The sequence below is a fragment of the Salmo salar genome, chromosome 09 (assembly GCF_965601325.2).
Source record: "Salmo salar chromosome 09, fSalSal1, whole genome shotgun sequence".
NCBI lineage: Eukaryota > Metazoa > Chordata > Actinopteri > Salmoniformes > Salmonidae > Salmo > Salmo salar.
In genome coordinates this window covers 24,995,079-25,021,996 of record NC_138299.1, presented here as the reverse complement: position 1 = coordinate 25,021,996, position 26,918 = coordinate 24,995,079, and the positions used below count along the sequence as shown (strand labels likewise).

General features: G+C 43.0%; 2 protein-coding genes across 4 annotated transcripts; one reads left to right on the top strand and one right to left on the bottom strand.

Annotated features, from left to right (window-relative positions):
- The first annotated feature begins 76 nt into the window (after positions 1-76).
- dhrs7 (dehydrogenase/reductase (SDR family) member 7) lies at positions 77-25,863 on the top strand. 3 transcript variants are annotated; one of them, XR_006770972.2, is made up of 10 exons: positions 77-301; positions 1,311-1,463; positions 1,630-1,736; positions 4,476-4,715; positions 4,818-4,940; positions 5,194-5,409; positions 24,955-25,073; positions 25,158-25,276; positions 25,374-25,447; positions 25,646-25,863. XR_006770972.2 is itself a non-coding variant. In XM_014210736.3 (7 exons), the coding sequence occupies exons 1-7, from the start codon at positions 178-180 to the stop codon at positions 6,758-6,760; spliced, it is 1,005 nt and encodes a 334-aa protein (XP_014066211.2). In that variant the 5' UTR covers positions 77-177; the 3' UTR covers positions 6,761-7,302. The 3 variants fall into 3 exon arrangements, 1 of the variants encoding a protein (XP_014066211.2); XR_006770971.2 differs by having other exon boundaries at positions 25,158-25,447; XM_014210736.3 differs by lacking the exons at positions 24,955-25,073; positions 25,158-25,276; positions 25,374-25,447; positions 25,646-25,863 and adding an exon at positions 6,719-7,302.
- Positions 7,116-17,283, bottom strand: pcnx4 (pecanex 4). The gene is given in 12 exon segments (XM_082956539.1): positions 7,116-9,915; positions 9,917-9,951; positions 10,024-10,123; positions 14,494-14,638; positions 14,641-14,857; positions 15,011-15,150; positions 15,489-15,884; positions 15,958-16,025; positions 16,187-16,366; positions 16,488-16,622; positions 16,624-17,084; positions 17,086-17,283. Coding segments are annotated over 12 exon segments (2,718 nt in total). The 5' UTR covers positions 17,173-17,283; the 3' UTR covers positions 7,116-9,161.
- Positions 25,864-26,918: the final 1,055 nt, after the last annotated feature.

The window sequence follows — 26,918 nt, the reverse complement described above, 5'->3', positions numbered from 1 at the left end:
ATCTGTCTTTAATATCTTCTAATAGAGTAAACTGTAACCGGAAGTGTTTTTGTTTCTATTATAGTCGCTTCCGGGCAATTGATGTTTTTCAGCGGGTTTTTTTTACACGCTGGAGCGCAGATACATGTTGTTCTTGTTCTGCGACTTTCATAACATTTTCACACAAGCCAGAAGACTATGGATTTGGGCGTGACGTTGCTCACAGGAATTGCAGTTTACTTGCTTGTACCGTTTGTGTGCTTCATATTTGCGGACGCTGACTTGACCTTACTATGGGCAACCTTGTTTGGGAGCAAGCCAGGTAACACACCTGTCCCTTAATTAACTTGTATTGACCAATAACTCAAGGCAGTCGCCACAATGTGGCAATGTACGAGGAGTCAATCTTTCAATATAGACTGTAACACGTTGCTCTCACTTTTATTCCTACATTGTTTCAGTGCAGATCCATGGTCCCGTGTGGCTCAGTTGGTAGAGCATGGTGGGTTGTGGGTTCGATTCCCACGGGGGACCAGTACGGAAGAAAAACAAATGTATGCAATGTAAGTCGCTCTGGATAAGAGCGTCTGCTAAATGACTAAAATGTAAATGTATTGTAATGAAATAGAAGGGAGCAGGTCTCGAACCCTCGACCTTGAAGTCCGAAGTCCGGCGCGCTATCGACTGTACCGCAAAAGTATGTTCAAGCGGCAGAGTCGATTTCCGCGCTTATAAACCCAGGGTCATTACACTACTCCCTCCTTTCAAAGAGCGCGTCCTCGCGCTAGCTTGCGACTCTTACAGGAACGCACTCACCGGCCAAGCACACGCACTGTCGTGAATGCAGGGTCCGATCGCGCTATCGTCGATTTCCGCGCTTATAAACCCAGGGTCGTTACAGTATGTTGAAGAATCCATCCAATGTAATACCATGGTTGTTTTGATGACACGTTCTGTAGTCTGAGCACCAAGCAGACTTTGACCTCAGGATCTCCTTCAGATTTGAACAGCAATGTCCACACAATGTTGCAAAACAGCAATGATATGGAACATCTGGAGATCCAGAGAGGTCAGACTACAGAATTTGTCATATAAACAAAATGTATCTTTGTATTACATTGGTTGCTTGCCCTCAAGGGCCAATAGGGGGAAATTGCAACAACGTGGAAGGACCTGTTCTATAATGGTTGGAGAAACCAGGTGATGGTGAATATGACTACTACAACCCTATGGCACAATATGACTGTTAACCACCCTCCTCAAACAAGGTTGTAGTACTGTTTCTCAGTTTTTCCTGTGAAAAGTAACACAATCTACTGCTTGTTTTCTAGAGACCAAGTTGAAAGGACTGGTGGTGTGGGTCACAGGAGCCTCCAGTGGCATAGGGGAGGAGCTGGCTTACCAACTAGCTGGATGTGGGTCTCGTCTGATTCTATCTGCTCGCCGTGTGGATCAGTTGGATAGGGTGAAACTTCACTGTTTGGGTGAGTGTGATAGTAATCTCGTCTAATGAAATTCTCTTTACTGTTAAGAATTATAAATTACATAGCCTACTGCTTCAATGCAGTCACAGTAGTACGTTTGGTTCTATACACCTAGCCCTTTCATTTGCAGACCAGTTAACAGCATTTTTCATTTTTCTTTCCCAAGAGCGCTCCAACTTGAAAGATAAGGATATTCTTGTTCTTCCACTTGATTTGCTGGAGAGAGCATCCCATGAGGCAAAAATGAAAACTGCTATCCGGCACTTTGGCAATGTAAGACCACTGCACTTGATAATTTGTAATAACTCTCCCTTATCGCTCTTTATTTTATCGGGATTTTAAGTTAGTTCAATTTAACTCAGTGTCTGATCATTTCCACTTGATTAACCACTCAATCAAGGTTGAAGAAGTAACCAGGCATTAGTCATGTCGGACAGCGTTTCCCAAACATTTTCACTCGGGGGGGGGTTTATGCAATGACTAACATGACAAGAGGAACTGATGATTCACTACCCAATTTTGAAGTTGCACCTTGTGCGTTCAGTTTGAAGCTGGACTGAGTTCCTTGAAATTGTTTTGTGTGTATGTATGTATGTATGTATATATAGATATATCTATCTATCTCAATCAATCAAGTGGAAATGATCAGACACTGAGTTAAATTGAACTAACTTAAAATCCCATTAAAATAACATCAAATTTATCCAATAATCCAAGTTTATCATTTTAAAAGGCTAGTTGATCATTAGAAAACCCATTTGGAATTATGTTAGCACAGCTGAAAACTGTTGTACTGATTAAAGAAGCAATAAAACTGGCCTTCTTTAGACTATTTGAGTTTCTGGATCATCAGCATTTGTGGGTTTGATTACAGGCTCAAAATGGCCAGAAACAATTAACTTTCTTCTGAAACTCATCAGTCTATTCTTGTTCTGAGAAATGAAGGCAGATCATTGAGAAATTGCCAAGAAACTGAAGATCTCACACAACGCTGTGAAATACTCCCTTCACAGAACAGAGCAAACTGGCTCTAACCTGAATAGAAAGAGTGGTAGGCCCCAGTGCACTACTGAGTATGAGGACTAGTACATTAGAGTGTCTAGTTTGAGAAACAGACGCCTCACAAGTCCTCAACTGGCAGCTTCATTAAATATTACCCGCAAAACACCGGTCTCAACGTCAACAGTGAAGCTGGCCTTCTAGTCAGAGTTCTTCTGTCCAGTGTCTGTTCTTTTGCCTATCTTAAGCTTTTTTTGTGGCCAGTCTGAGATGGCTTTTTCTTTGCAACTCTGCTTAGAAGGCCAGCATCCTGGAGTCACCTCTTCACTGTTGACTTTGAGACTGGTGTTTTGTGGGTCCTATTTAATGGAGCTGCCAGTTGAGGACTTGTGAGGTGTCTGTTTCTCAAACTAGACACTCTAATTTCATCCCTTCTTACTGTGTTTGTGCCAATCAGTTGTGTTGTGACAAGGTTGGGGTGGTATATAGAAGATAGCCCAAGTCTATATTTTGGCAAGAACAGCTCAAATAAGCAAAGAGAAACGACAGTCCATCATTACTTTAAGACATGAAGGTCAGTCAATCTGGAAAATGTCAAGAACTTTGAAAGTTTCTTCAAGTGCAGTCGCAAAAACCACCAAGCGCTATGATGAAACTGGCTCTCATGAAGACCGCCAACAGGAAAGGAAGAGACACAGAATTACCTCTGCTGCAGAGGATACGTTCATTAGAGTTACCAGCCTCAGAAACTGCAGCCTAAATAAATGCTTAACACAGTTCAAGTAACAGACCCATCTCAACATCAACTGTTCAGAGGAGACTGCGTGAATCAGGCCTTCATGGTCAAATTGCTGCAAAGAAACCACTACTGAAGGACACCAATAATAACAAGAGACTTGCTTGGGCCAAGAAACACAAGCAATGGACATTAGACCGGTGGAAATCTGTCCTTTTGGTCTGATGAGTCCAAATTTCACATTTTTGATTCCAACCGCCGTGTCTTTGTGAGATGCAGAGTAGGTGAACGGAAGATCTCTGCATGTGTGGTTCCCACCGTGGCTTGATCCCCTGCCGACCCCCTCAGTTTGGAAACCACTGATGAAGGACATACTTTCTTCGCATTTACTTAATAGTCTAACCAGACTGGCTTTATTTATAAGACAATACATTATATTCAACAGACATGCTCACTACTAGTCTGATTTAATCAGGCTGTAATACACAAATAATTGGTATATACAGCCTGAAACATTTGTGTAAAAAAATTTAAATGTTCCTTGCAAGCCAGAATGTTAAATAAAATTACATTTAAACTTACTCTACCGGTTGTCTCTGAGACAAAATGTCCACAGCAAAGTATTGTTTACCCAACTTTTTAGAGAGCCGGTAGGTATATTGTTCTTTACTGAGGTGTGGATTGTTCTCCATCCTCCCCTGATTCAGAATATACCATTTTAATTGTACCAAACTATATACCTACCGGCTGTCTAAAAAGTCACTAATCCAAAACTTTCCTGTGGATATTTTGTCTAAAATTTTGTGCAGCTGAAGGACAAATCGCACAGACAACCAGTAGAGTAGGTTCACATGTAATTTTATTCAATATTCTGGTTTGTAAAGAACATTTACTGTCAACGATTTTGTACACAAATGTTTCTTGCTGTATATACCAATTCATTGTGTATTACAGCCTGATTAATCAGACTAGCTTACTACAAACCAGCTCCCAAAGGCAAATTATGCACATGCTGAACATGAAAATGCAATTCAAGGCTAAGTCCAGTATTAGTGCCGTCTTATTAGACGTGTTCTCTTATTCTGAGGCATGAGGTTGTTTCCACTTGTGAACTGTGTTTTGATTATACCTTTGGCAGAAATGTTCACAACCAAGTCTTGATTCTGTTACCAGTGTATCATGAATTCATTAATTCAATGAATTCCTTTGAAGAATAAGATAATTGGTGATACATGGCTTGCTTTGTTCCGGTCTACCTCTGCACTATTCCCATTTAGATTGACATCCTGGTTAACAATGGTGGCCGCAGCCAGCGTTCTCTGTGCCTGGAAACCAGTGTGGATGTGTACCAGGCGCTGATGGAGCTCAACTTCCTGGGCACAGTGTCACTTACCAAGCAGGTGTTGCCCCACATGACGCAGCGAGGGTCGGGCAGTGTAGTTACTGTAAGCAGTGTGGTCGGCCTGGCTGGGGCACCTCTGGCAACAGGATACTCTGCCAGTAAACACGCTCTTCAGGTGAGAGCAATCATGGGCTACCCTCTGCCCATTTGTAGTTGTACAACATCTAGATTGATAAATTGATTAAGATCTTGAGATGATCATCTACTTTTTCCATAGGGCTTCTTCAATTCTCTTCGAACAGAGCTGACTGAATACCCAAGGATACTCATCAGCACAGTATGTCCAGGGCCTGTACAGTCACAGATAGTCCAGAATGCTTTCACAGAAGAAGTGGGAAAGGTGGGTTTTGCTTCCAATTTGTTATCATTTTTATTCACATAATTGCTGAATTCATGCTTAATTTTACATTGACATTGGACATGTTGCAATTGCATCACATTTTGTTATTGTCAAGATGTCACAAACGCATTCATGGGAAAGCCATTGGTCTTTCAAATAATTGTCATTAAAGTATGATTTAACTTCCATTGAACTGAACATTCTTGTATGAGTGTTGACATTAATTTCCTGTCTTATCCCTTCCATATCTAAGGCCATTCTCACTGCTGGGGACCAGCAACACAAGATGGTCACTAGTCGTTGTGTGCGTCTCATCCTGGTGGGTATAGCCAATGGCACCAAGGAGATGTGGATTGCCCAGCAGCCCTTTCTGCTGTTCTACTATGTGTGGCAGTATGCTCCCACCTGGGCCTGGTTCATCACTGATGTGCTGGGCAGGAAGAGGGTGCAGAACTTCAAGGCTGGCCTGGTTAGTATTGGTACTCTGTAGGTCTCGCAACATGATTTTGCTTAAGAATGTGTTTTCTGAGCTGCATAATATATATTGTTACAGTTTTGCCTATAGAATGATCATAACTCAGAGCTCAGTGTATTCCATAGAGCGGTGTTTCCCAACTCGTCTCCTCCAGTACCCCCAACAGTACACATTTTTGTTGAAGCCCCGGACAAGCACACCTGATTCAACTTGTCAACTAATCAAGTCCTCAACGAGTTGAATCAGGTTAGTTTGTCTGGGGCTACAACAAAAATGTGTACTGTTGGGGGTACACAAGGACGAGGTGGGTGAAACACACTAGGCCAGGGATGGGCAACTCCAGTTCTCTGGGCTGGAGTGGTGTCACACTTTCCCTCCCATCCCTAGCAAACATAGCTGATTAAACTAATTGCATTCTAAACTGAAGATCATGATTATTTGATTATTGGAGTCAGGTGTGTTAGATGGGGATGGGGAAAAAGTGACACCAATCAGACCCTAGAGGACTGGAATTGCCCATCCCTGCACTAGGCATCGTTTATGCATGGCCTTGCTTTCACATTCTCTAAGGTTAACCTTGCCTTACCAGGCCAGGAATAAGGGGACACTAACTGTGTGAACAGTCAAATACTTGAGTAAAGCAGACTCTATTTAGAGCTGTCTCTTAACAGCTAGGGGGCTCAGCTGTTACTGACCTTGCTTTAGCCTGATAAAGAGAAGGGGGTGGCCACACTGGCCAGGGTATAGCAGTGGGCATGACTGCTTCCCAGTGGCAGTGACTGACTTACCTACTTCTACGTCTGGTGGCCTCTGCTGGACAGCTGAGAGCCACGCAGCAAGGTCATTTTCTGACTGACCAGACATTTGTGTCAGGAAGGATTTGGATGGACAATGTCGCCCAACCACTGTGGTTTAGTTGGAATGCTCAAGAAGGTTTGGTCAATATATTAAAACAAGTATACAAAGAGAAAATACAGACTGAGGAAAGGCAAAGGCAACTTAGTGAGTTTGCAGGTTTTAATTCTTCATCTGTCAATGAACAGTGTTTGAAATCTAGACACCTAAAACAGACAATGAAGCAAGATCGGCCTCAGGACATATGGATGAAGTAGAATCAGTCACCTTTCATTAAACTGAGATATGACCTATTCCCACATCATCCTGTTGACAAGTCCATGTTCTGATGCCTTAACTTCTTGAGTGACAGAGCGTCTCCCCAGAATGTAAAATGTTTATTTTGCCTGTGCTACAGATTTTCTTTAGTCGGAAAAACATAACTTTAAAGTTAAGCTTTGTTTTACAGGACGCAGACTCTGCTTACTTCACAAAGCCCAAGTCTTCCTGAAAGGCATTCCAAATGCTTGAGCTCCACCTTCAATTGGGTTAACTTGAACCTGGAAGCAATTGTCTCATTTTTAGCTGAAAGGAAAATGTTTTAGGACAGCCTTCCTCACAAAGCAGAAGAATAGGGATGAGGGTGGAAATAGAAACATTGAAGATTTTCCTCTAGCCTATGAAATTAGGATGTGTCCAGGCTGACTCAGTTGATGGGGGGGGGGGGGGAGTATTTCAGAATAAGGAGGAACATTAAAATTGATGAGATTGTCTGATAGGTGGAGTATGATTAATGCACTCCCCACAGATCTGTGATGAATGTCTATAGCACTGACCAATCTCCAGTTAAACAATAGGCTATCAGGTTTCTTTGTAAACTTTATTATAAGTGTATATACATTATAATTCAAATACACACATCAGTATGTACAAGAGAACATTAATTAGTCTTAAAAACAAGTGAACTGTAAACGAAATGATAGCAAAATAAAGACCAACCAAAAGGCACATCCTTGAATTTAACAGTGAATAATAATAAAAAGCTAAATCTTTGTCCCATTTTTCCTTTGGGAGCATTACATAACTGTATTTGAGGGAAAACATTTGCTAAATAGGTTTATCATGAAATTGGCACTGTGTTGGCTGTCCTCTTCGGGGGAAGGTGGTTGTATCTGATTTAAATTTAATTTACACATGATACAATTGTTTTTTCCAGAATGATAAATGTATTCTGAACAATTATATCCCATGTAAATATATATTTTTTTCTCCAGAAAGCTGATATTTCGTTGTTTGAACTAGTAACACACATTTTTACATTTACATTTTAGTCATTTAGCTGACGCTCTTATCCAGAGCGACTTACAGTAGTGAATGCATACATTTCATCCTTTTTTTTTCTCCGTACTGGTCCCCCGTGGGAATCGAACCCACAACCCTGGCGTTGCAAACACCATGCTCTACATTTACATTTTCTACCAACTGAGCCACACGGGACACACTTTTGGTAATGTCGCTCCTGCATGAATGAAACCATTTGTTTTAATCTGCCTTCCAGGTACTTTCCTAAGATACCCTAGTGCAGGGGTAGCCGACTAGATTCAGCTGCGGGCCAATTTTTGCCGAGGGGACGCAAAATAATTATAACTTGTAAACTGCAAATTGACCACAACTAAGCCCAAAAGAGATTGAATTTAGCAAAAAAGTATTACATACATTGAGACACGAGCACCTGTTTTTATTTGTAGGAACACTGGAACAGATTTCCTAAATGAAACTTTTTTTTTTTTAATTTCTAGTGATTATAGTATTTTTTCAAACTAAAATCCCCCAAATACATTGAATCTTGTATTTTACAAAACTTTTTGGGGCCAAAAATTAATTGCGGGCCAGTTTTGGCTTGTTGCCGACCCCTAGATGAGTTACATATACAGGCCACAACATTGGGCTTACCCAGTGATTAAAGTTAGGCAAACCAGAGGCAGGGTGGGTATAGGGGAGTCGGTGAAGATGGCGTATCCCAACAAGGGGTTGGGGTTATAAGCAGGGGAGGTGCAGGGGGACAGAGGAGTAGATGGGGTACCCCAGAGGGGGGTCGGCTGCCTGGACAGTAAGGTTCCTCAGCATGATGAGGTGGGCCTGGATGCTGAAGTGCTCCTCATCATCGTTGGTGGCGTAGAGCAGGTCCCAGGACAGGTTAGCCCACTGGCCACGCACCACCACCTCATTCAGACAGCCTACCTGAACTAGCCCTGTGTAAGTGCTCTGTAGTGACAGGCAGGTAGAGGTCACTTACTGTACTGACCACTAGCTCAGTTTAAAATACACACACCCCAAAGACCACACCAAACACTCTATACAAACAAACAATTTAAGCAATGTTAATAGTTCATCAGTTGTTTGTTGGGTTACTGTAGTGAGAACCCTGTGAGTTAGTAAGGTAACAGAAACACAGGTGTAGTTTGGTTACCAGGGTGAGGTCATGGCCCGGTGAGAAGAGGAAGAGAAGAGGAACTGTACCTGCAGGTAAATAGATCAGTTACAGGGACAAGCTTTGGATAGCAACATTGAATATGTGTAACACACATCCAGTATATACATTTTAGATTGCCTATGTTGGGTAACAGCTACACCCATGTTTCACCCCTGCCCTCTTTACCTGAAAGCCTTAAGTGCAAGCTGGTAAAGTTCTTTGTTTTCAGAGAGCCACTCCAGCCCCTCTGTCCAAGGCACGTCCCTACAGTAGACCCTGTAGACATAGCTGGGGCTGGTAAAGGCAGACTGCCCCCAGGGAGATGAGGCATGACAGGTCCCTCAGCTCCTCATCCTCCTTCAGGGCTTTGGTCACATCTTCCAAAGCCTTGTCCTGAATGGACAGCACCAACTGCCCCAGAGTGAACCGAAACCACTCCTCATGGAACAAAAGCATAGGGCTGTTGCAACCGGGATGATAAGGGGGATGTCCTCCACCCAGGGGGCAGACTGAACAGCTCAGTGTGGGGGCAGCTGAAGTTTGCATGGGCCAAGATGCCGGAGGACTCTGTGGGGGATACTTCAGGGTTCCTGCCCTTATCCACAGCCGGGAGCCCCAGAGGCTGGAGGGACGAGAGGGCCATGTTTTCAAACCTACTGTCCATCTCCACAGAGCTTGGCAGTGAGGGGCTGGTGTGGAGCACTGTGTCCCCCAGCTGGGCCTCCGTACTTACCAGCACCACCGTCCTCCTGGCTGGCTGAGCCCCAAACAGGTCATCCTCATCTGACCAGTCACCGAAGGAGGTGAAACTGGAGCTGTCCCGTCTAAACTTGAGAGAGGAGACGGACTCCACCATGACAGCCTCTGCAGGCTGGGTGACAGTTGACTGGCCAAGATGGGAGGGCTGGGACTTACTTCCCTTTTCCCCTGTCCCCTCCTCGGTGTCACCAGTGAAAGTCTTATGTCTCTGGACAGAGTTCCTCAGCAGCAGCCACACCAGGGCCTTCAGGAAGTCATCCTGGAGCTTCCTCAGGTCAAGCGAGTCAATGATACCCAAAAGCACATTTCGGGCATCAGAGTAGACACGGACAGGCAGGGCAGCACATGGGGTGAGGGCACTGCCCAAGTGCAGGTTTAACCCCTGGTTGAGACCAGGGTGCTCAAAGGCCCCCTCAAACACCTCATCCACCCTCCACTGTGTGGCACGATGTCTCCTGCAGCTCCAGACCCTGAAACAAAATGGTCAAATGAGTTAACCACAAATGAGTGATTCAAACACTTAACCATTAATGAACCAGTACCTTGATGTTGACCGTGCAGTAGCCATATCCTCTCTCCAAGATCATGATCCAAAACCATGCGGTGTCCTGGAAGCGACCCAGGAAGTGGGAGCCAGAGAACCTTCAGAGGGGAGGAAAGAAATCAAATGTAGGCCTATCAGCTTCTTCATACACCTATCCACAGCTAAGATTTTGGGGAAGGCTGATTCCATTACGCCTCATGTCCCTATTCATAGCATATTCTCATAGCAGCCTTTGAGTGGTGTTATACTTGGTCACAGTCATACCAGTGGTAAATTATTATAGGACATGCAGTCAAGTGATGCTGTCCTCTGAGGGCTGAAGATGAAAAAGCTTGGAGTATATACATAGATAAGTTCCCCCTGGTCACAGAACCCTTTTATTTTGCATCAGTAGTGAGTCTTTCGGCTGTGGATAACTTGGCTGTCGGATTAATTTACCATTTCAGTTGTAGATGAAGGTCATGATACAGTTTAAACTGGCTGACTGCACAGATCTAAATAGTGAATTCCTTCTATTCCTCGGCTTTCCATTAGTTTCTAAATATTCATTCCTCTCATGGGAGTAGACTTGGGGAATTTGTACGTGGGGGCATTTCATTTTTGGTCGACAAAGGGGAGAGCGGACAGACATTGTTAGTGAAATTGTAGTGGCAGAGCGATGGTTGCTTTCGTTTAAGTTTGACTAGTGTTCTCAAGGATAATGTCATATCCTAAAGCGGCGTCTCGGAATAGTCACCGACGCTGCCTCGCGATGGGAAATGACACGCTGTGCGTTCTCCGCTCCCGCTCAATGTTCACTGATGCACAGCCCCCAATGTCACAGAGGGGGCAAAGGGAAGGAAAAAAAAAAACACTACACTACAAACTCTCCTCTTTCTACTGGGTATAGCATGCCCAACAAGAGCTTAGCCTAAATTATACATCACAGCTCAGGCACCCCCAGTTAGCCAAGAAAACAATAAGATTGAGTGATGACATTACCGTAGCAATTTTTTTCTGTTTCTGTTTTGAGTAGTCAATCAATAAATAATTAAGCTTGTACTTGCTCAGTTTTTTCCTTGCCCCCTCCTGACAGCAAATAGAGCACTGAACACATTTTTTGGAAGAAGCTCTGGCTGGCTTTAGAGTATTATGAGGTTAATGGTGTTGAAACATTTGGATGTAATGAATACAGATCAGAGCGATTTTGTTCGGGTCACTTCTCGGGAACCACAACTGGATCCTGCAAGCTTACATTACTGCCGGCGGATCTACTGAGCAACTCACAACAACATTCCTCTTAATATGAAACCATAAAAGGCTCCGCCCGCCCGGCTCTTTCATCTGCATACATTCCCTGCTCGACCAATCTAAAAGTTCACTGTCACTGCGATTGAGTCAACATACACAGTAAGTAAAAAAAAAAAAAAAACCATGAGGACACGGAGCTGTAACACCTTGAGTGCACTATGGTGTTCTGTTCTAACTGCTTGTGGTTGGAAAATGAATGACTTCTCCCAACAATTCGGGTTAAAGATTAAACTGAAACCATATGCCCAACACCTAATGCAGTATGTAATGTATACTGTAAAGTGTGGGTAAATAAGGAAGTCTGACAACGTTACTGCCGGTGTAAATGTAATGTTTACCTCGCCATTATCATTTTGTACATGTTGTGTCACCCTGAATACGGTCCCCACACACCCCACTAGTTATTATGTTATGACAAATTTTTCTTTAAGGATTGCATACATTGAATCTTCTATAAGCTACAAAGTCATGTCTAGAAATTATTAAACAGTTATATCAAAGTACCTGGAGTCGCAAGCCAAATAGAAAAAGTAACAAGCCAGGCCTCCCCAGTTTTAAGTTTTTGCCGAACTACAGTGCATTTGGAAAGTATTCAGACCCCTTCACTTTTTCCAAAATGTGTTATGTTACAGCCTTCTTCTAAAATTGATTAAATTGGGGGGGGGGGGGGGTTCTCAGCAATCTACACACAATACCCCATACTGTATTTATTTATCTTGCTCCTTTGCACCTCAGTATCTCTACTTGCACATTCATCTTCTGCACATCTACCATTCCAGTGTTTAATTGCTATATTGTAATTACTTCGCCACCATGGCCTATTTTTTTTTTTTTGTCTTAACTTACCTCATTTGCGCTCACTGTATATAGACTTTTTGTTTTCTTTTGTTCTACTGTATTATTGACTATGTTTTGTTTATTCCATGTGTAACTCTGTTGTATGTGTCGAATTGCTACTCTTTATCTTGGCCAGTTCGCAGTTGCAAATGAGAACTTGTTCTCAACTAGCCTACCTGTTTAAATAAAGGTGAAATATATATATATATAACTTTTTATTTTTTATTTTTTTAAATGACAAAGCAAAAACAGGTTTAGATTTTTTAATTTGTATAATTTTTTAAAACATCACATTTACATAAGTATTCAGACCCTTTACTCAGTACTTTGTTGAAGCACCTTTGGCAGCGATTACAGCCTCGAGTCTTCTTGGGTATGACTCTACAAGCTTGGCACACCTGTATTCGGGGAGTTTCTCCCATTCTGGGGAGCATTGCTGCAAAGCTATTTTCAGATCTCTCCAGAGATTTTCGATCGGGTTCAAGTCCATGCTCTTGCTGGGCCACTCAAGGACATTCAGACATTTGTCCTGAAGCCTGCGTTGTCTTGGCTTTATGCTTGGGGTCGTTGTCCTGTTGAAAGGTGAACCTTCGCCCCAGTCGGAGGTTGAGTGCTCTGGAGCAGGTTTTCATCAAGGATCTCTGGCCTTTGCTCCGTTCATCTTTCTCTTGATCCTGACTAGTCTCCCAGTCCTTGCTGCTGAAAAACATCCTCACAGCATGATGCTGCCACCAAGACCAAGGCCCTACTCCACCGATTGCTCAGTTTGGCCGGGAGGCCAGCTCTAGGAAGCTTCTTGGTGGTTCCAAACTTCTTCCATTTAAAAATGGAGGCCACTGTGTTCTTGGGGACCTTCAATGCTACAGAAATGTTTTGGTAGCCTTCCCCAGATCTGTGCCTTGACACAATCTTGTCTCGGAGCTCTACAGACAATTTCTTCGACCTTATGGCTTGGTTTTTGCTCTGACATGCACTGTCATCTGTGGGACCTTAAATAGACAGGTGTGTGCCTTTTCCAAATCATGTCCAATCAATTTAATTTACCACAGGTGGACTCCAATCAAGTTGTACAAAGGATAATCAATGGAAACAGGATGCACCTGAGCTCAATTGAGTCATAGCAAAGGGTATGAATACTTAAAAAAAAAAAAACAGCTTATTTACATGTTTGTAAATTGAATGTCTTAACCTGTTTTTTCTTTGTCATTATGGGGTATTGTGTGTAGATTGAGGGGCGGGGGGTGGAAGTATTTAATTAATTTTAGAATAAGGCTGTAACAAAGTGAAGGGTTCTAAATACTTTCCGAATGCACTGTAAATGTGTCTGTGTGCTAAGGAGCAGAGAATCAGAGCAGGTGGTCAGTCCAGTTGAAGTGTTCAGCAGTCTGACGGTTTGTAGATAAACTGTCTCTGAGCCTGTCTAAGGGGTGGGCCTTTACCGTGGTAATGGTGGGATTCACATGTCTGACTGAGATTTTCCGACATACTAGCAAAGGTACCAGTTGAGCAAGCTCAAACAAACATTGAATAACAACCTAGCGTGTGAACAAAACAATGTAAATAGCCAAGAAACACAAGGACAAAGTCACACTTTAGTAGACTTTTTGGTAAATTCGACCAACTTCTATGGTTGTGCACTTATAAAAATCTATATTTCAGTGCGCACAGCGCCCCAGGCACTGTTGCTGCGGCCAAGGCACTGTTGCGCGCAAGTTGGGATATATGGGACTCTACATAGGTCTTTGTATAGAAATAAATCATTCTTATTTCTATGGTTCTTTGTGAGATTAGCTACCAGCTATGAAACAAAATGGCAAAGACATTAAATAGCTACGGCTGGATTTTTTGTCGATGCTATAAATCACAACTCGCAAGTGCTCATACTTAAGCTTACTTTTTCAGTTTGTACGCATCTACTTATAGGCGCATATGCAAGTATAATGGTCACATCGTAGAGCCCTGAAATTCACTCAAAGCATCATGCTCTCCCCTTCCTCTGTGTAAATAAATTTGACTACAACCAACCGAACCTCAGCGCACACAAATCGCACTGCCCACAGCAGACTGTCAAACCAGCATTGTTTCCCTGTCATCGCTCGCTTTGTGACTGACAGGCACCTGTCCTATCAATAGATCGCTAGAAGATACATATCGTTCATTGTAGCGTGAGAGGGCTCGTCTGACTTAAGTAGCCTAGTTAAGTGGAAAAAGTTTGCCGGCTGAAAATAAGTCTAATCGGCTGTTTAGCCGACAGCCAGCGCTAGTGGAAAACACTGTTCACCAATGAATGGAAGAAAATTTAAATAAGAAACGAGGAAAAAAACGAAAGAATGAGACCCACAAGCAAAGTGATCCCCTGGTGAAGGTACTCCTCAGAGCACAGGCCAGGCTCCCACTCATCTGCTGGTAGTAGATGGAGTCTGGACAGGGGCAGGCGGTGCCCACGGGCCCAACCCAACTATGCTGAGGCCTAGGGAAGCCCAACGGAAGATGGGCAGGGTGAAGAGGGGCAGCAGAGGAGCAGAGATCATGGCAGACAGGAACACCACAGAGAGCAGCAGAGGGCACAGGGAAGCGTTCAGGGCCAGGAGGGTCCCGGCTGACTGACGCCGCTGTTTCTTCTCAGTCCAGGAGGTCACCAGCACAGCCAGGGCAAACTTCAGCTTGGACAGGAACTGGAGCAGCCTATCACTCAGCAGGCCCACCTGGGTTGACCAATGAAAGACAAAAACTTTGTGCATTTCTGGTTTTGGGAGATACTAAAGATTTAACCAGGACTTTAATTTAAATGTTCAACTTTAAATATTTTTCTGTAAAAAGATCATGCCTATGTCATGAATGCTGAAATGTGTTTTTACCAGAAGGAGCTGGACCCCTATGCCCATACTGTCCCACCCAGGAAGTCTGGTTTCCACTGCAGCCAGCCTCACTGACACCACCATCTGAAACAGGGCATCCTCAGAGCTCTGCCACACCTGCACAACACAAAGACCCATTACTCAAATCAACATGACTTAAATCATATTGATAACAATCAGAGGATTAATGGTCATGAGGTCACCGGAGAGAGAAACTCTGGTTGATTGAAATACAGTACATGCTTACGTTATACATAAAATAATCCGTGTACCACTCTGAAGGCCCGGGTGAATCCCACACTAAGAGAGGCTGTGTGGAGCTGCTGAACAGAGCCATCCAGCATCAGCAAAGCAATCATTGCAAAGGGAGACACTGCAATGTAAAACACAAAGTCACTGTTAAATATAATGTATTAAGATGCATGAATAGTATGTTTCAGTAATGACAAAGCAATACTATATTGCAAGGTGAGCTCACCCAGATTGAGCAGCACCCTCCTGATGGCCCCAGCCACGTGGAGACCCCTTCTGCGCTGCTTGAACACCCGGACATTGGCCATTCCTCTTGGGTACAGTGGGTTGAGGAACACTCCTCCAAAAACATAGGCTCCCTGGATCTCTCCGAGAGCCCAGCAGACAATGAAGAGGATGAGGAGGAGGTAGCTGACAGCAGCTTGAGGTCCCCTGGCCAGGTTCTGGGGCTGAGAGGGACTGAGTAAGTGATGTAAGAGGCCTGCCTCAGCCATGGCCCCCAGCAGCAGCCCCAGGTAGAGCAGCATCTCCCTGCAGCACAACTGCCAGCCAAACCAGCGGGGAGTGGCAGGGGATGCCCCCCTACGCCATCCACTGTCGCCGCGGGTCACCCCGGACCCTCCTACAATGTGCCCCAAATTGTCTGAGGTCTAAACTAAGCAGAAACTCCATGGCCATGGAGAAGACGACCACACCCATGGTGGACGGGATGAAGAAGGTACGAATAGTGACACATGCAGATATGGCGAACATCCCCAGCAACCTTTAGGAAGGACAGAGAGCACAGAGTCATAAGAGCTCACACAGGCCAAGGAAACAGGCATATGGTAAAGAGCTCAAGGAACTACATCAGTGACTTAAGTATAATCAGACAGCATCTAACTGTTGACAAAAAAAACAACTGATGTAGCAAGCAAAATAAACCTAAAGTTACTGGACATGGGAAAGCCGCCCAAACCAAACACCAGTGCCTACTCCATGCCCCAAAGGAGGAGGGTGTCCAGAGGTGACAGCATGCCCAGCACCAACAGCAGAGGCAGGACCAGGAACACCACATGAAGAACCTGACTGGTTAGCTGGAGCTCTGGCACTGGACCGGTAAATCTGGACACCAGCATTGGGGAAAAAAACAAGAAGCAAAGAATCACAAAATGTAAGCAATCCTATCAAAATATATCCATAAGTTTCAAAACAGTCATTAAGATGAATTTTGTTATTTTTTTACCTATCAGCAAGGTCCACAGCTATGAAAGTTAATATGTAGAGTGGTCGGATGAGTGGGGTGATCTCATAGGTGTCCTGTGCCTGGAATGTGGCCATCTCTGTGGCCATGTTGATAAGGGAGTACTCTGCCGTACACAGTCACCCAGCTCAGGACAAAGACCACCAAGGCTACACCCACACTGCCGCAGAGTGCAGTTAACCTGCCCAGGAGCACATACCATGTCCCCAGGCCACAGAGGGCCCCCGCCAGCATGGTGTGGAGCACCACGTTCAGCCCAAACCTCTTCCCCGGGGCGATCAACCTCACTCTCTCTGGGCCTACACAGTTGAACTCCACCTCCTCGTCAGCCAGGAAGTTGGGCACTCCCAACCTCTCCACTGTGCCATTCCTGCAGGCTGCATACAGTGCCAGGGCCTGGACACCCACTGCTGCCACCGGCATGAGCATACCAGACAGCACAGCAGCGTGGAGCTCCTCCAGCAGCTGCAGCTGGCACAGCAGCGTGCCAATGCCACCCAACAGCCATGGTGTCAAGAACAACACCCCCAGGTTGACATAGATATAAGGCGGGGCGCAGTAGCCCAACTTCAAGCTGGGAACCCCCCAGCACCATCTGAGGGAAGCGCTTCCAGAACTCCTGCTTGTATTCATTGAGCATGGGCACATCTGGCCCCATCCTGACCATGCCCTAGGGTGGTGCAGGTCATCTTTCTGGGGCTGCAGTTAGCTTCCGTGTCATCCTTTAGGGCAAGATCAAAGAGGCAGCTTGAGTCATATGTCTGCCACAAAAGGAATGCTGCTTGCAGGAGATTATTTTTTTTAAATTCTACAAACTGCCTCGAAAACCTACCTAACATCAGTAATGTATAACTGTCAACAGGTTTGCTAGGTATGTTTTCAACTGCTGTCAAAGAGAACTGGCTGCCTGGGTGTGTCAGTCACCCACGCACGGATGACTAAGTTCGTAGTCAGGTCAATAACATTGCATAGCTACACTAGTACATGTTGTATAAACTGACCTTGACTAAAACATGTAAACAATCATGGCTGGCTAACGTTATCGCAGCAAGGTTGTAAAGAAAACATGAATACAAGCTAGCAGCATAACATACGCTAGCTGCATTCATATATGGGATGGCTAGCTACTGAGGCGAATGTCAGAAATAACGTTTATGAAAAAAATTATTAGCTAGCTACATTAGATTTAGCAATTTACCTATTGTACCTTTACCGAGGTAAAGACAGTTTCAGGTTGGATATTCGCCTGTAGTTTTCCTTGCGTCCACCAACAGCAGTTAGGGACCGTCAACAAAGTGACATCCATTTTGAAAAACTTTAATAGGTCTTTAACCATTACTCCAAATACTTTCAAAACTGGTTGTAGCTAACCCGATGGCATAGACACACATTGCACACCCTTTAGTTTGTCCATTTCATCTCACATGGTTTTACATGAATTTTTCAAAATGTAGAATTTCAATAGCTCCTTGGTCATGTGACCTAATGTCCGCTGACTACCCTTCTATATTGCACACTCTTGTTTGTGTACTTTCATCTCATGCTATTAGACTTAAATCTGTAAGCTTTGCAGGCCTTCATTTGACATGGGTGTTTTTTTTATTTATTTTTTATGAACAAATGTTGCATCCTCGCAATAACTGTCTTTCACATGGACACTGAAAAGATCCGCAAATGGCTGTATGTGGTATGGATCAAGGACAGGAGAGGTGTTCAAACAGAGGTTCTTAAAGGAAGGCGCACAGGTAGGCCTCATTAAAAACAATGTTTCATATGCTCTTTTTAATCACAGTAATAGGCAGTGATTTGTCAGTCACAGTGAGCTTGATAACGTGATAGAATCCTTTTCATAGCATCACTTTCATATACTGTACATTAAGACAAATCCTTCTACGTTGAGTATTAGAACACAGTTTACAGAACCTGATAATGACTTGATATGAGTGCATTCACAACAAGCCACCTGCAGACAACTTACAAAATGCATTATTGCATTTGAGGGTTCGTTTTTCTGATGAAAATAGTTATTTGATGCATGGCCTACTATTTCTATCTGGGAAAATAAATTCCTACGTCTTTCGTGAGTAAAATCCTTTTTCCAAAATTGATTTAGGTACATTTTTGTGAAGAGGTATGCGGGTTGTGATATGGGTAATTTAATAGTAAAATCATTTAAGGGATCAATACGTTTCTATATTGCTTCCCCAGTATCTGCATGAACCATCAGGCCAAGTGTTTTTGGTTGACCCTGCTGGACAGAAAGAGAAGAAACACGCTGCATTCAAATTCAGAACTTAGTTATTCCATTGTACTGGATGTAATACATATTAGCATTTTACATACATTATTAAGTGTAATACTTTTTTTATGACATACTGTGAAAACCTCTTGGCTGCTGGCTCTGTCACTTTCAGACATGCGCAGAGCAGACTTCAACCATAGGGGTTATCTGTACAGAGAGAGTAATCCAAAAGGCACAGACACACCCCTTGACTTTCTATTGGCACCGTTGACCTGTATGTATTCTCTCCTGATTGGCTCTGTGGTGCACAGTCTGACTAAAGTGCCAGAGGTATGAGGAGAGACGTCATCCTTTGTATTTAAGGGAACAAATATTTCCTAACACTTTGGATCCTATTCTTGGACAGTTAAAAAACACAATGCATCAATGCAAACATTTTTTTATGACTAATTACTGTCCATGAGTAACCTCAACCTTGTGGGTCTATGGGTGTTTGGGGCTATAAAGTGCCAACTCAATTCTACCACTGACTAGTCTCTCATGCCCCTATGAACGGGGACACAGGGCAATAGTTTTTAATCTAAACCAGCCCTTTTTTACTGGAGTACAATAACCCCTAATTGGGGCTCTTTTCTTGACACATAGTAGCAGTTTACCAGATAAGAAGTAGATTGTTGTAAGGGTGTATTACATCCTGTGCTGGCCCCATTGTCATATCCATTCTGGATTCTGAGTGGTAAAATCATAGCTGAAAAATGCCTCTATGTATGTATATACATTTTCCGCCAAGACAGAACTGCCAAAGGGGGTGGAGTTGCAATCTACTGCAGAGACAGCCTAAAGAGTTCTGTCATGCTATCCAGGTCTGTGCCCAACAGTTTGAGCTTCTACTTTTAAAAATCCACCTTACCAGAAATAAATCTCTCACTGTTGCCGCTTGTTACAGACCCCCCTCAACCCTCAGCTATGCCCTGGACACCGTATGTGAATTAACCTGTTAGGGCTAGGGGGCAGTATTGACACAGCCGGATAAAAAACGTACCCGATTTAATCTGGTTACTACTCCTGCCCAGTAACTAGAATATGCATATAATTATTGGCTTTGGATAGAAAACACCCTACAGTTTCTAAAACTGTTTGAATGGTGTCTGTGAGTATAACAGAACTCATATGGCAGGCCAAAACCTGAGAAGATTCCATGCAGGAAGTGGCCTGTCTGACAAGATGTGTTTCATCTAGGCTGTTTTTATTGAAGATTTAGGATCTTTGCTCTAACGTGACACTTCCTACGGCTCCCATAGGCTCTCAGAGCCCGGGAAAAAGCTGAACGATATCGAGGCAGGCTCTGGCTGAAACACTTTATCGCGTTTGGCAAGTGGCCGCTCAGAGTACTGTGGACTTAGGCGCGTGCCCGAGTTGACCGAATGCTTTATTTTTTTTCGTCTGTTTACCTAAATGCAGATTCCCGGTCTGAATATTATCGCTTTTTTACGAGAAAAATGGCATAAAAATGGATTTTAAACAGCGGTTGACATGCTTCGAAGTACGGTAATGGAATATTTAGAATTTTTTTGGTCACAAATTGCGCCATGCTCGTAACCCTTATTTACCCTTTCGGATAGTGTCTTGAACGCACAAACAAAACGCCGCTGTTTGGATATAACGATGGATTATTTTGGACCAAACCAACATTTGTTATTGAAGTAGAAGTCCTGGGAGTGCATTCTGACGAAGACAGCAAAGGTAATAACATTTTTCTTATAGTAAATCTGACTTTGATGAGTGCTAAACTTGGTGGGTGTCTAAATAGCTAGCCCTGTGATGCCGGGCTATCTACTGAGAATATTGCAAAATGTGCTTTCACCGAAAAGCTATTTTAAAATTGGACATATCGAGTGCATAGAGGAGTTCTGTATCTATAATTCTTAAAATAATTGTTATGCTTTTTGTGAACGTTTATCGTGAGTAATTTAGTAAATTCACCGGCAGTGTTCGGTGGGAATGCTAGTCACATGCTAGTCACATGCTAATGTAAAAAGCTGGTTTTTGATATAAATATGAACTTGATTGAACAAAACATGCATGTATTGTATAACATAATGTCCTAGGGTTGTCATCTGATGAAGATCATCAAAGGTTAGTACTACATTTAGCTGTGGTTTGGGTTTATGTGACATTATATGCTAGCTTGAAAAATGGGTGTCTGATTATTTCTGGCTGGGTACTCTGCTGACATAATCTAATGTTTTGCTTTCGTTGTAAAGCCTTTTTGAAATCGGACAGTGTGGTTAGATTAACGAGAGTCTTGTCTTTAAAATGGTGTAAAATAGTCATATGTTTGAGAAATTGAAGTTAGAGCATTTTTAAGGTTTTTGAATTTCGCGCCACTCAATTCCACTGGCTGTTGACTAGGTAGAACGATTTCGTCCCACATACCCGAGAGAGGTTAATGTTGACCTGTTTAAAGGGCTTGCACACATCGGCTATGGAGAGCGTGATCACAGTCGTTGGGAACAGCTGGAGCTCTCATGCATGCTTCAGTGTTGCTTGCCTCAAAGCGAGCATAAAAGGCATTTAGCTAGTCTGGTAGGCTCGCGTCACTGGGCAGCTCACGGCTGGGTTTCCCTTTGTAGTCCATAATAGTTTTCAAGCCCTGACACATCCAACGAGCATCAGAGCCGGTGTAGTAGGATTCAATCACAGTCCTATATTGACGCTATGCCTGTTTGATGGTTAGTCTGAGGGCATAGCAGGATTTCTTATATGCGTTTTGCATTTCTAAGGTTTTTGAATAACGCGCCACGGGATTGCACTGGCTGTTACGTAGGTGGGACGATTTGGTGCCACCTAGCCCAGAGAGGTTAATTGCCCCCCATTTATCCTCAGAGTTTGTACTGTTAGGTGACCTAAACTGGGATATGCTTAACGCCCCAGCCGTCCTACAATCTAAGCTAGATGCCCTCAATCTCACCCAAATTATCATGGAACCAACCAGGTACAACCACAAATCCGTAAACTTGGGCACCCTCATAGATATCATCCTGACCAACCTGTCCTCTAAATACACCTCTGCTGTCTTCAACCAGGATCTCAACGATCATTGCCTGCGTCCGTAATGGGTCCGCAGTCAAACGACCACCCCTCATCAGTCAAACGCTCCCTAAAACACTTCAGAGTGCAGGCCTTTCTAAACGACCTTGCCCGGGTATCCTGGAAAGATATTGACCTCATCCCATTAGTAGAGGATGCCTGGTTATTCTTTAAAATTGCTTTCCTCACCATCTTAAATAAGCATGCCCCATTCAAAAAATGTAGAACCAGGAACAGATATAGCCCTTGGTTCACTCCAGACCTGACTGCCCTTGACCAGCACAAAAACATCCTGTGGCGTCCTGCATTAGCATCGAATAGCCCCCGCGATATGCAACTTTTCAGGGAAGTTAGGAACCAATATACACAGGCAGTTAGGAAAGCAAAGACTAGCTTTTTCAAACATAAATTTGCATCCTGTAGCACAAACTCCAAAAAGTTCTGGGACACTGTAAAGTCCATGGAGAATAAGAGCACCTCCTTCCAGCTGCCCACTGCACTGAGGCTAGGAAACACTGTCACCACCGATAAATCTACGATAATCGAGAATTTCAATCAGCATTTTTCTACGGCTGGCCTTGCTTTCCACCTGGCTTCCCCTACATGGTCAACAGCTCTGCACTCCCCACAGCAACTCGCCCAAGCCTCCCCCATTTCTCCTTCACCCAAATCCAGATAGCTGATGTTCTGAAAGAGCTGCAAAATCTGGATCCCTACAAATCAGCTGGGCTAGACAATCCGGACCCTCTCTTTTTAAAATTATCCGCCGCAATTGTGGCAACCACTATTACTAGGCTGTTCAACCTCTCTTTCTTATCGTCTGAGATCCCCAAAGATAGGAAAGCTGCCGCGGTCATCCCCCTCTTCAAAGTGGGAGACACTCTAGACCAAACTGTTTCAGACCTATATCTATCCTACCCTGCCTTTCTAAGGTCTTCGAAAACCATGTTAACAAACAGATCACCGACCATTTCGAATCCCACCGTACCTTCTCCGCTATGCAATCTGGTTTCCGAGCTGGTCATGGGTGCACCTCAGCCACGCTCAAGGTCCTAAACGATATCATAATCTCCATCGACAAAAGACAATACTGTGCAGCCGTATCCATCGACCTGGCCATGGCTTTTGACTCTGTCAATCACCGCATTCTTATCGGCAGACTCAACAGCCTTGGTTTTTCAAATGACTGCCTCGCCTGGTTCACCAACTACTTTTCAGATAGAGTTCAGTGTGTCAAATGGGAGGGCCTGTTGTCCGGACCTATCTCTATGGGGGTGCCACAGGGTTCAATTCTCGGGCCGACTCTTTTCTCTGTATACATCAATGATGTCGCTCTTGCGGCTGGTGATTCTCTGATCCACTTCTACGCAGACGACATCATTTTGTATACTTCTGGCCCTTTTGACGCTGTGTTAACTAACCTCCAGACGAGCTTCAATGCCATACAACTCTCCTTCCGTGGCCTCCAACTGCTCTTAAATGCTAGTAAAACTAAATGCATGCTCTTCAACCGATCGCTGCCCGCATCTGCCCACCCGCCTAGCATCACTACTCTGGACGGTTCTGACTTAGAATATGTGGACAACTACAAATACCTAGGTGTCTGGTTAGACTGTAAACTCTCCTTCCAGACTCATATTAAGCATGTCCAATCCAAAATTAAATCTAGAATCGGCTTTTTATTTCTCAACAAAGCCTCCTTCACTCATGCTGCCAAACATACCCTCGTAAAAACTGACGATCCTTCCGATCCTTGACTTCGGTGATGTCATTTACAAAATAGCTTCCAACACTCTACTCAGCAAATTGGATATAGTCTATCACAGTGCCATCTGTTTTGTCACCAAAGCCACATATACTACCCACCACTGCGACCTGTATGCTCTCGTTGCCTGGCCCTCACTTCATATTCGTCGCCAAACCCACTGGCTCCAGGTCATCTATAAGTCTTTGCTAGGTAAAGCCCCGCCTTATCTCAGCTCACTGGTCACCATAGCAGCACCCACCCGTAGCACGCGCTCCAGCAGGTATATTTCACTGGTCACCCAAAGCCAATTCCTCCTTTGGTTGCCTTTCCTTCCAGTTCTCTGCTGCCAATGACTGGAACGAATTGCAAAAATCACTGAAGCTGGAGACTCATATCTCCCTCACTATCTTTAAGCATCAGCTATTAGAGCAGCTTACAGATCATTGCACCTGTACGTAGCCCATCTGTAAATAGCCCATCCAACTACCTCATCCCCATATTGTTATTTATTTTATTTATATATTTTTTTAAATTGCTCCTTTGCACCGCAGTATCTCTACTTGCACATTCATCTTCTGCACATCTCATTCCAGTGTTTATTTGCGAAATTGTAATTATTTCACCACAACGGCCTATTTATTGCCTTACCTTCCTAATCTTACTTCATTTGCACACACCGTATATAGACTTTTGTATTGTGTTATTGACTGTACGTTTGTTTATTCCATGTGTAACTCTGTGTTGCTGTTTGTGTTACACTGCTTTTCTTTATCTTGGCCAGGTCGCAGTTGTAAATGAGAACTTGTTCTCAACTGGCTTACCTGGTTGATTAAAGGTGAAATAAAAAAATACTGCATGTGGGAATGTCTTATGTCCATCTTACATGTAGTGTTGGTACATGGAATATTCCTCAACTGCATATTTCAGAAATTGATATTGCAAATAGAAGTATTATGTTCAACAGCTGACATTTTCAGATATTATTTTGACAAAAACACTTTGGTGCTTACAATTCATTCTCTGTTGTCATAGATTTGGTGGGCACTGTCATCTGTGATCTTTGTGATGTGACTTTCTTTAAGCACGTACTGATGATACTGTCACTTAATATTTTTTTCTTAAAGTCTACAAACGCTCTACATTTATTCACTCTGTGATAGGGTTGGATCCTAAATGCTACTCTTATTATTGTCCTGTAAATGGTTCAGTGCCTATAATTTAGGCTGTGTGTAGAATGGGGAATAAAGGAAGTTACCTCTACTAATAAATTACTACTAGATTATAGTGATAAGGAAAACAGCATACAAATGTGGCTTGTGTATCAATTTGCCTATAACTAATCATAATTCCATTATTTTTACATAAAAAAGAGAATACTTCAAAATGAGAAGATCCTGCCATGGAAAAGACGACGGCGGACATAAAGTGGAAAGGAGGGGAAATAACTCACACCATGGACACCTTCAGCTGCGGGGTCTTTGTAATGCAGGTTTGATAGTTATATTTTCAATAATGAATGGTTAGCTGTTATGTGACAATTAGGTCAAAAACTCAATTTTATTTTTTGGTTTAGATGGCCAAGGAAGTTGCACAGAACTTCCCCAACATCCCCTCCAAAACTGATATGGAACCTTCAAAAACACATGGAGCAACTGCGAAAAGAAATGGCTGAGGATATACTAAAAATGTCTGGTATGTAATGACATTTAATTCAAAGTAAATGTAAATTCTTTATTTTTATGTAGTTGTGTGGGACAGCCATACGTTCAGTTCATGCCTATGATTTCAGAGTTCACCAAAGCCAACAAGTGCTTCATGTGTGCCACTGATAAAGAACCTGGATGTGGCCCAAAGACTGACTGGGTTAGTAACCTTATTTAACATGCTTATAATCTTTTGACAACAGTGACAGCATGTAAGACAATTTATGATATAACACAATGGATGGCTAATTTGTCATTCGTCATACTGCATTGATATTTGATATTATTTGTAACGTGTTACGTTTTGTTTTGATTGAATGTTTTGCATGCCAACGGTGGTTCCATGTGCTGTGCCTAGAAATGAAGACAAAAGAGTTCAACAGAGTAAAGAACACAAACTGGAAGTGCAGTCTTTGTTGTTGAACATGTATGCTATACCCCATCCACACTGAAGAGGCTCTGAAATGTACATCAACCAGGGATAAAGAGAAAGTTAACACTGAAATGTTTCATACTTAATTGAAGTTAAGTGTCTGACATGTTGGAAAAGATTAAAGGTCTACAATTTCTGCTTAATTTGTCAATATTACATTTTTATTCATTGATTTACTGGCCACCATTACTGTGGTTACATGTTCAGTATATGTATTGACCAGCAAACCCACTGCAGCCTACCTCACCAGCTCACTCTCCATCCCTGCTTTGGACAATTAATAGCATGACTCTCGTACTTTGCCCTTTTCCTTTATGGTTGATATTAACGACAAAAGGAGATGTTATCTGTCTCTCTCCTATTGTGTACCACTGTTAAATACTGTGGACAAATAAAAAACAGGGAAAATAAGTACTTAGAACTACCAATTATTGTAGATAAATATTAAAGAAAAAACACAACACTGGACTGAACCCCCTAATTGTCAAACTAATATTAATGTACAACAATATAGAAGATACATGACTAGAGGTTATGCAATATGGGTGTATATCCATGCTTCTTAGGTGTGTAATTGACATGACCAAGGAGCTATTGCAAATTCGAAACTATGAAAAATGTACGTTACACCGCGCGATTTTACAGTACACAAACAAGAGTGCAATATAGAAGGGTAGTCAGCAGACATTAGGTCACATGACCAAGGAGCTATTGAAATTGTACATTTTGAAAAATCCATGTAAAATCATGTGAGATGAAAATGGACAAACTAAAGGGTGTGCAATATAGAAGGGTCAGCAGTGGACATTCTGAACCTTGTTTGACGTCATTAGATCACATGACCAAAGAGCTATTGAAATTCTACAATTTGAAAAAATCATGTAAAACCATGTGAGATGAAAATGGACAAACTAAAGGGTGTGCAGTATAGAAGGGTAGTCAGTGGACATTCTGAACCTTGTTTGAAGTTAGTAGGTCACATGACCACGGAGCTATTGACATTTTAATGTAAAACAAGTTTGTACTTTGTTTACGCTCCCTAACTAATTCAACTTGGAATACAAAATGCTGCTCACATTTCCACATGTTTATTAGCTTTGGAAAGCGAATTAATGTCAAAATCGTGAAAATAATAGCTGTGCAATGTTGTGCGCAATTTTTACAACATCGTGACACTTATTTGCAGTCTGTGGCTCAA

Bases quoted from the DNA above. Each gene is read 5' to 3' on its own strand.
- dhrs7 (XM_014210736.3), top strand. From the start codon at position 178: ATGGATTTGGGCGTGACGTTGCTCACAGGAATTGCAGTTTACTTGCTT. The intron at 302-1,310 runs GTAACACACCTG...CTTGTTTTCTAG, and splicing joins CTTGTTTGGGAGCAAGCCAG to AGACCAAGTTGAAAGGACTG. The intron at 5,410-6,718 runs GTTAGTATTGGT...TTTGTTTTACAG, and splicing joins AGAACTTCAAGGCTGGCCTG to GACGCAGACTCTGCTTACTT.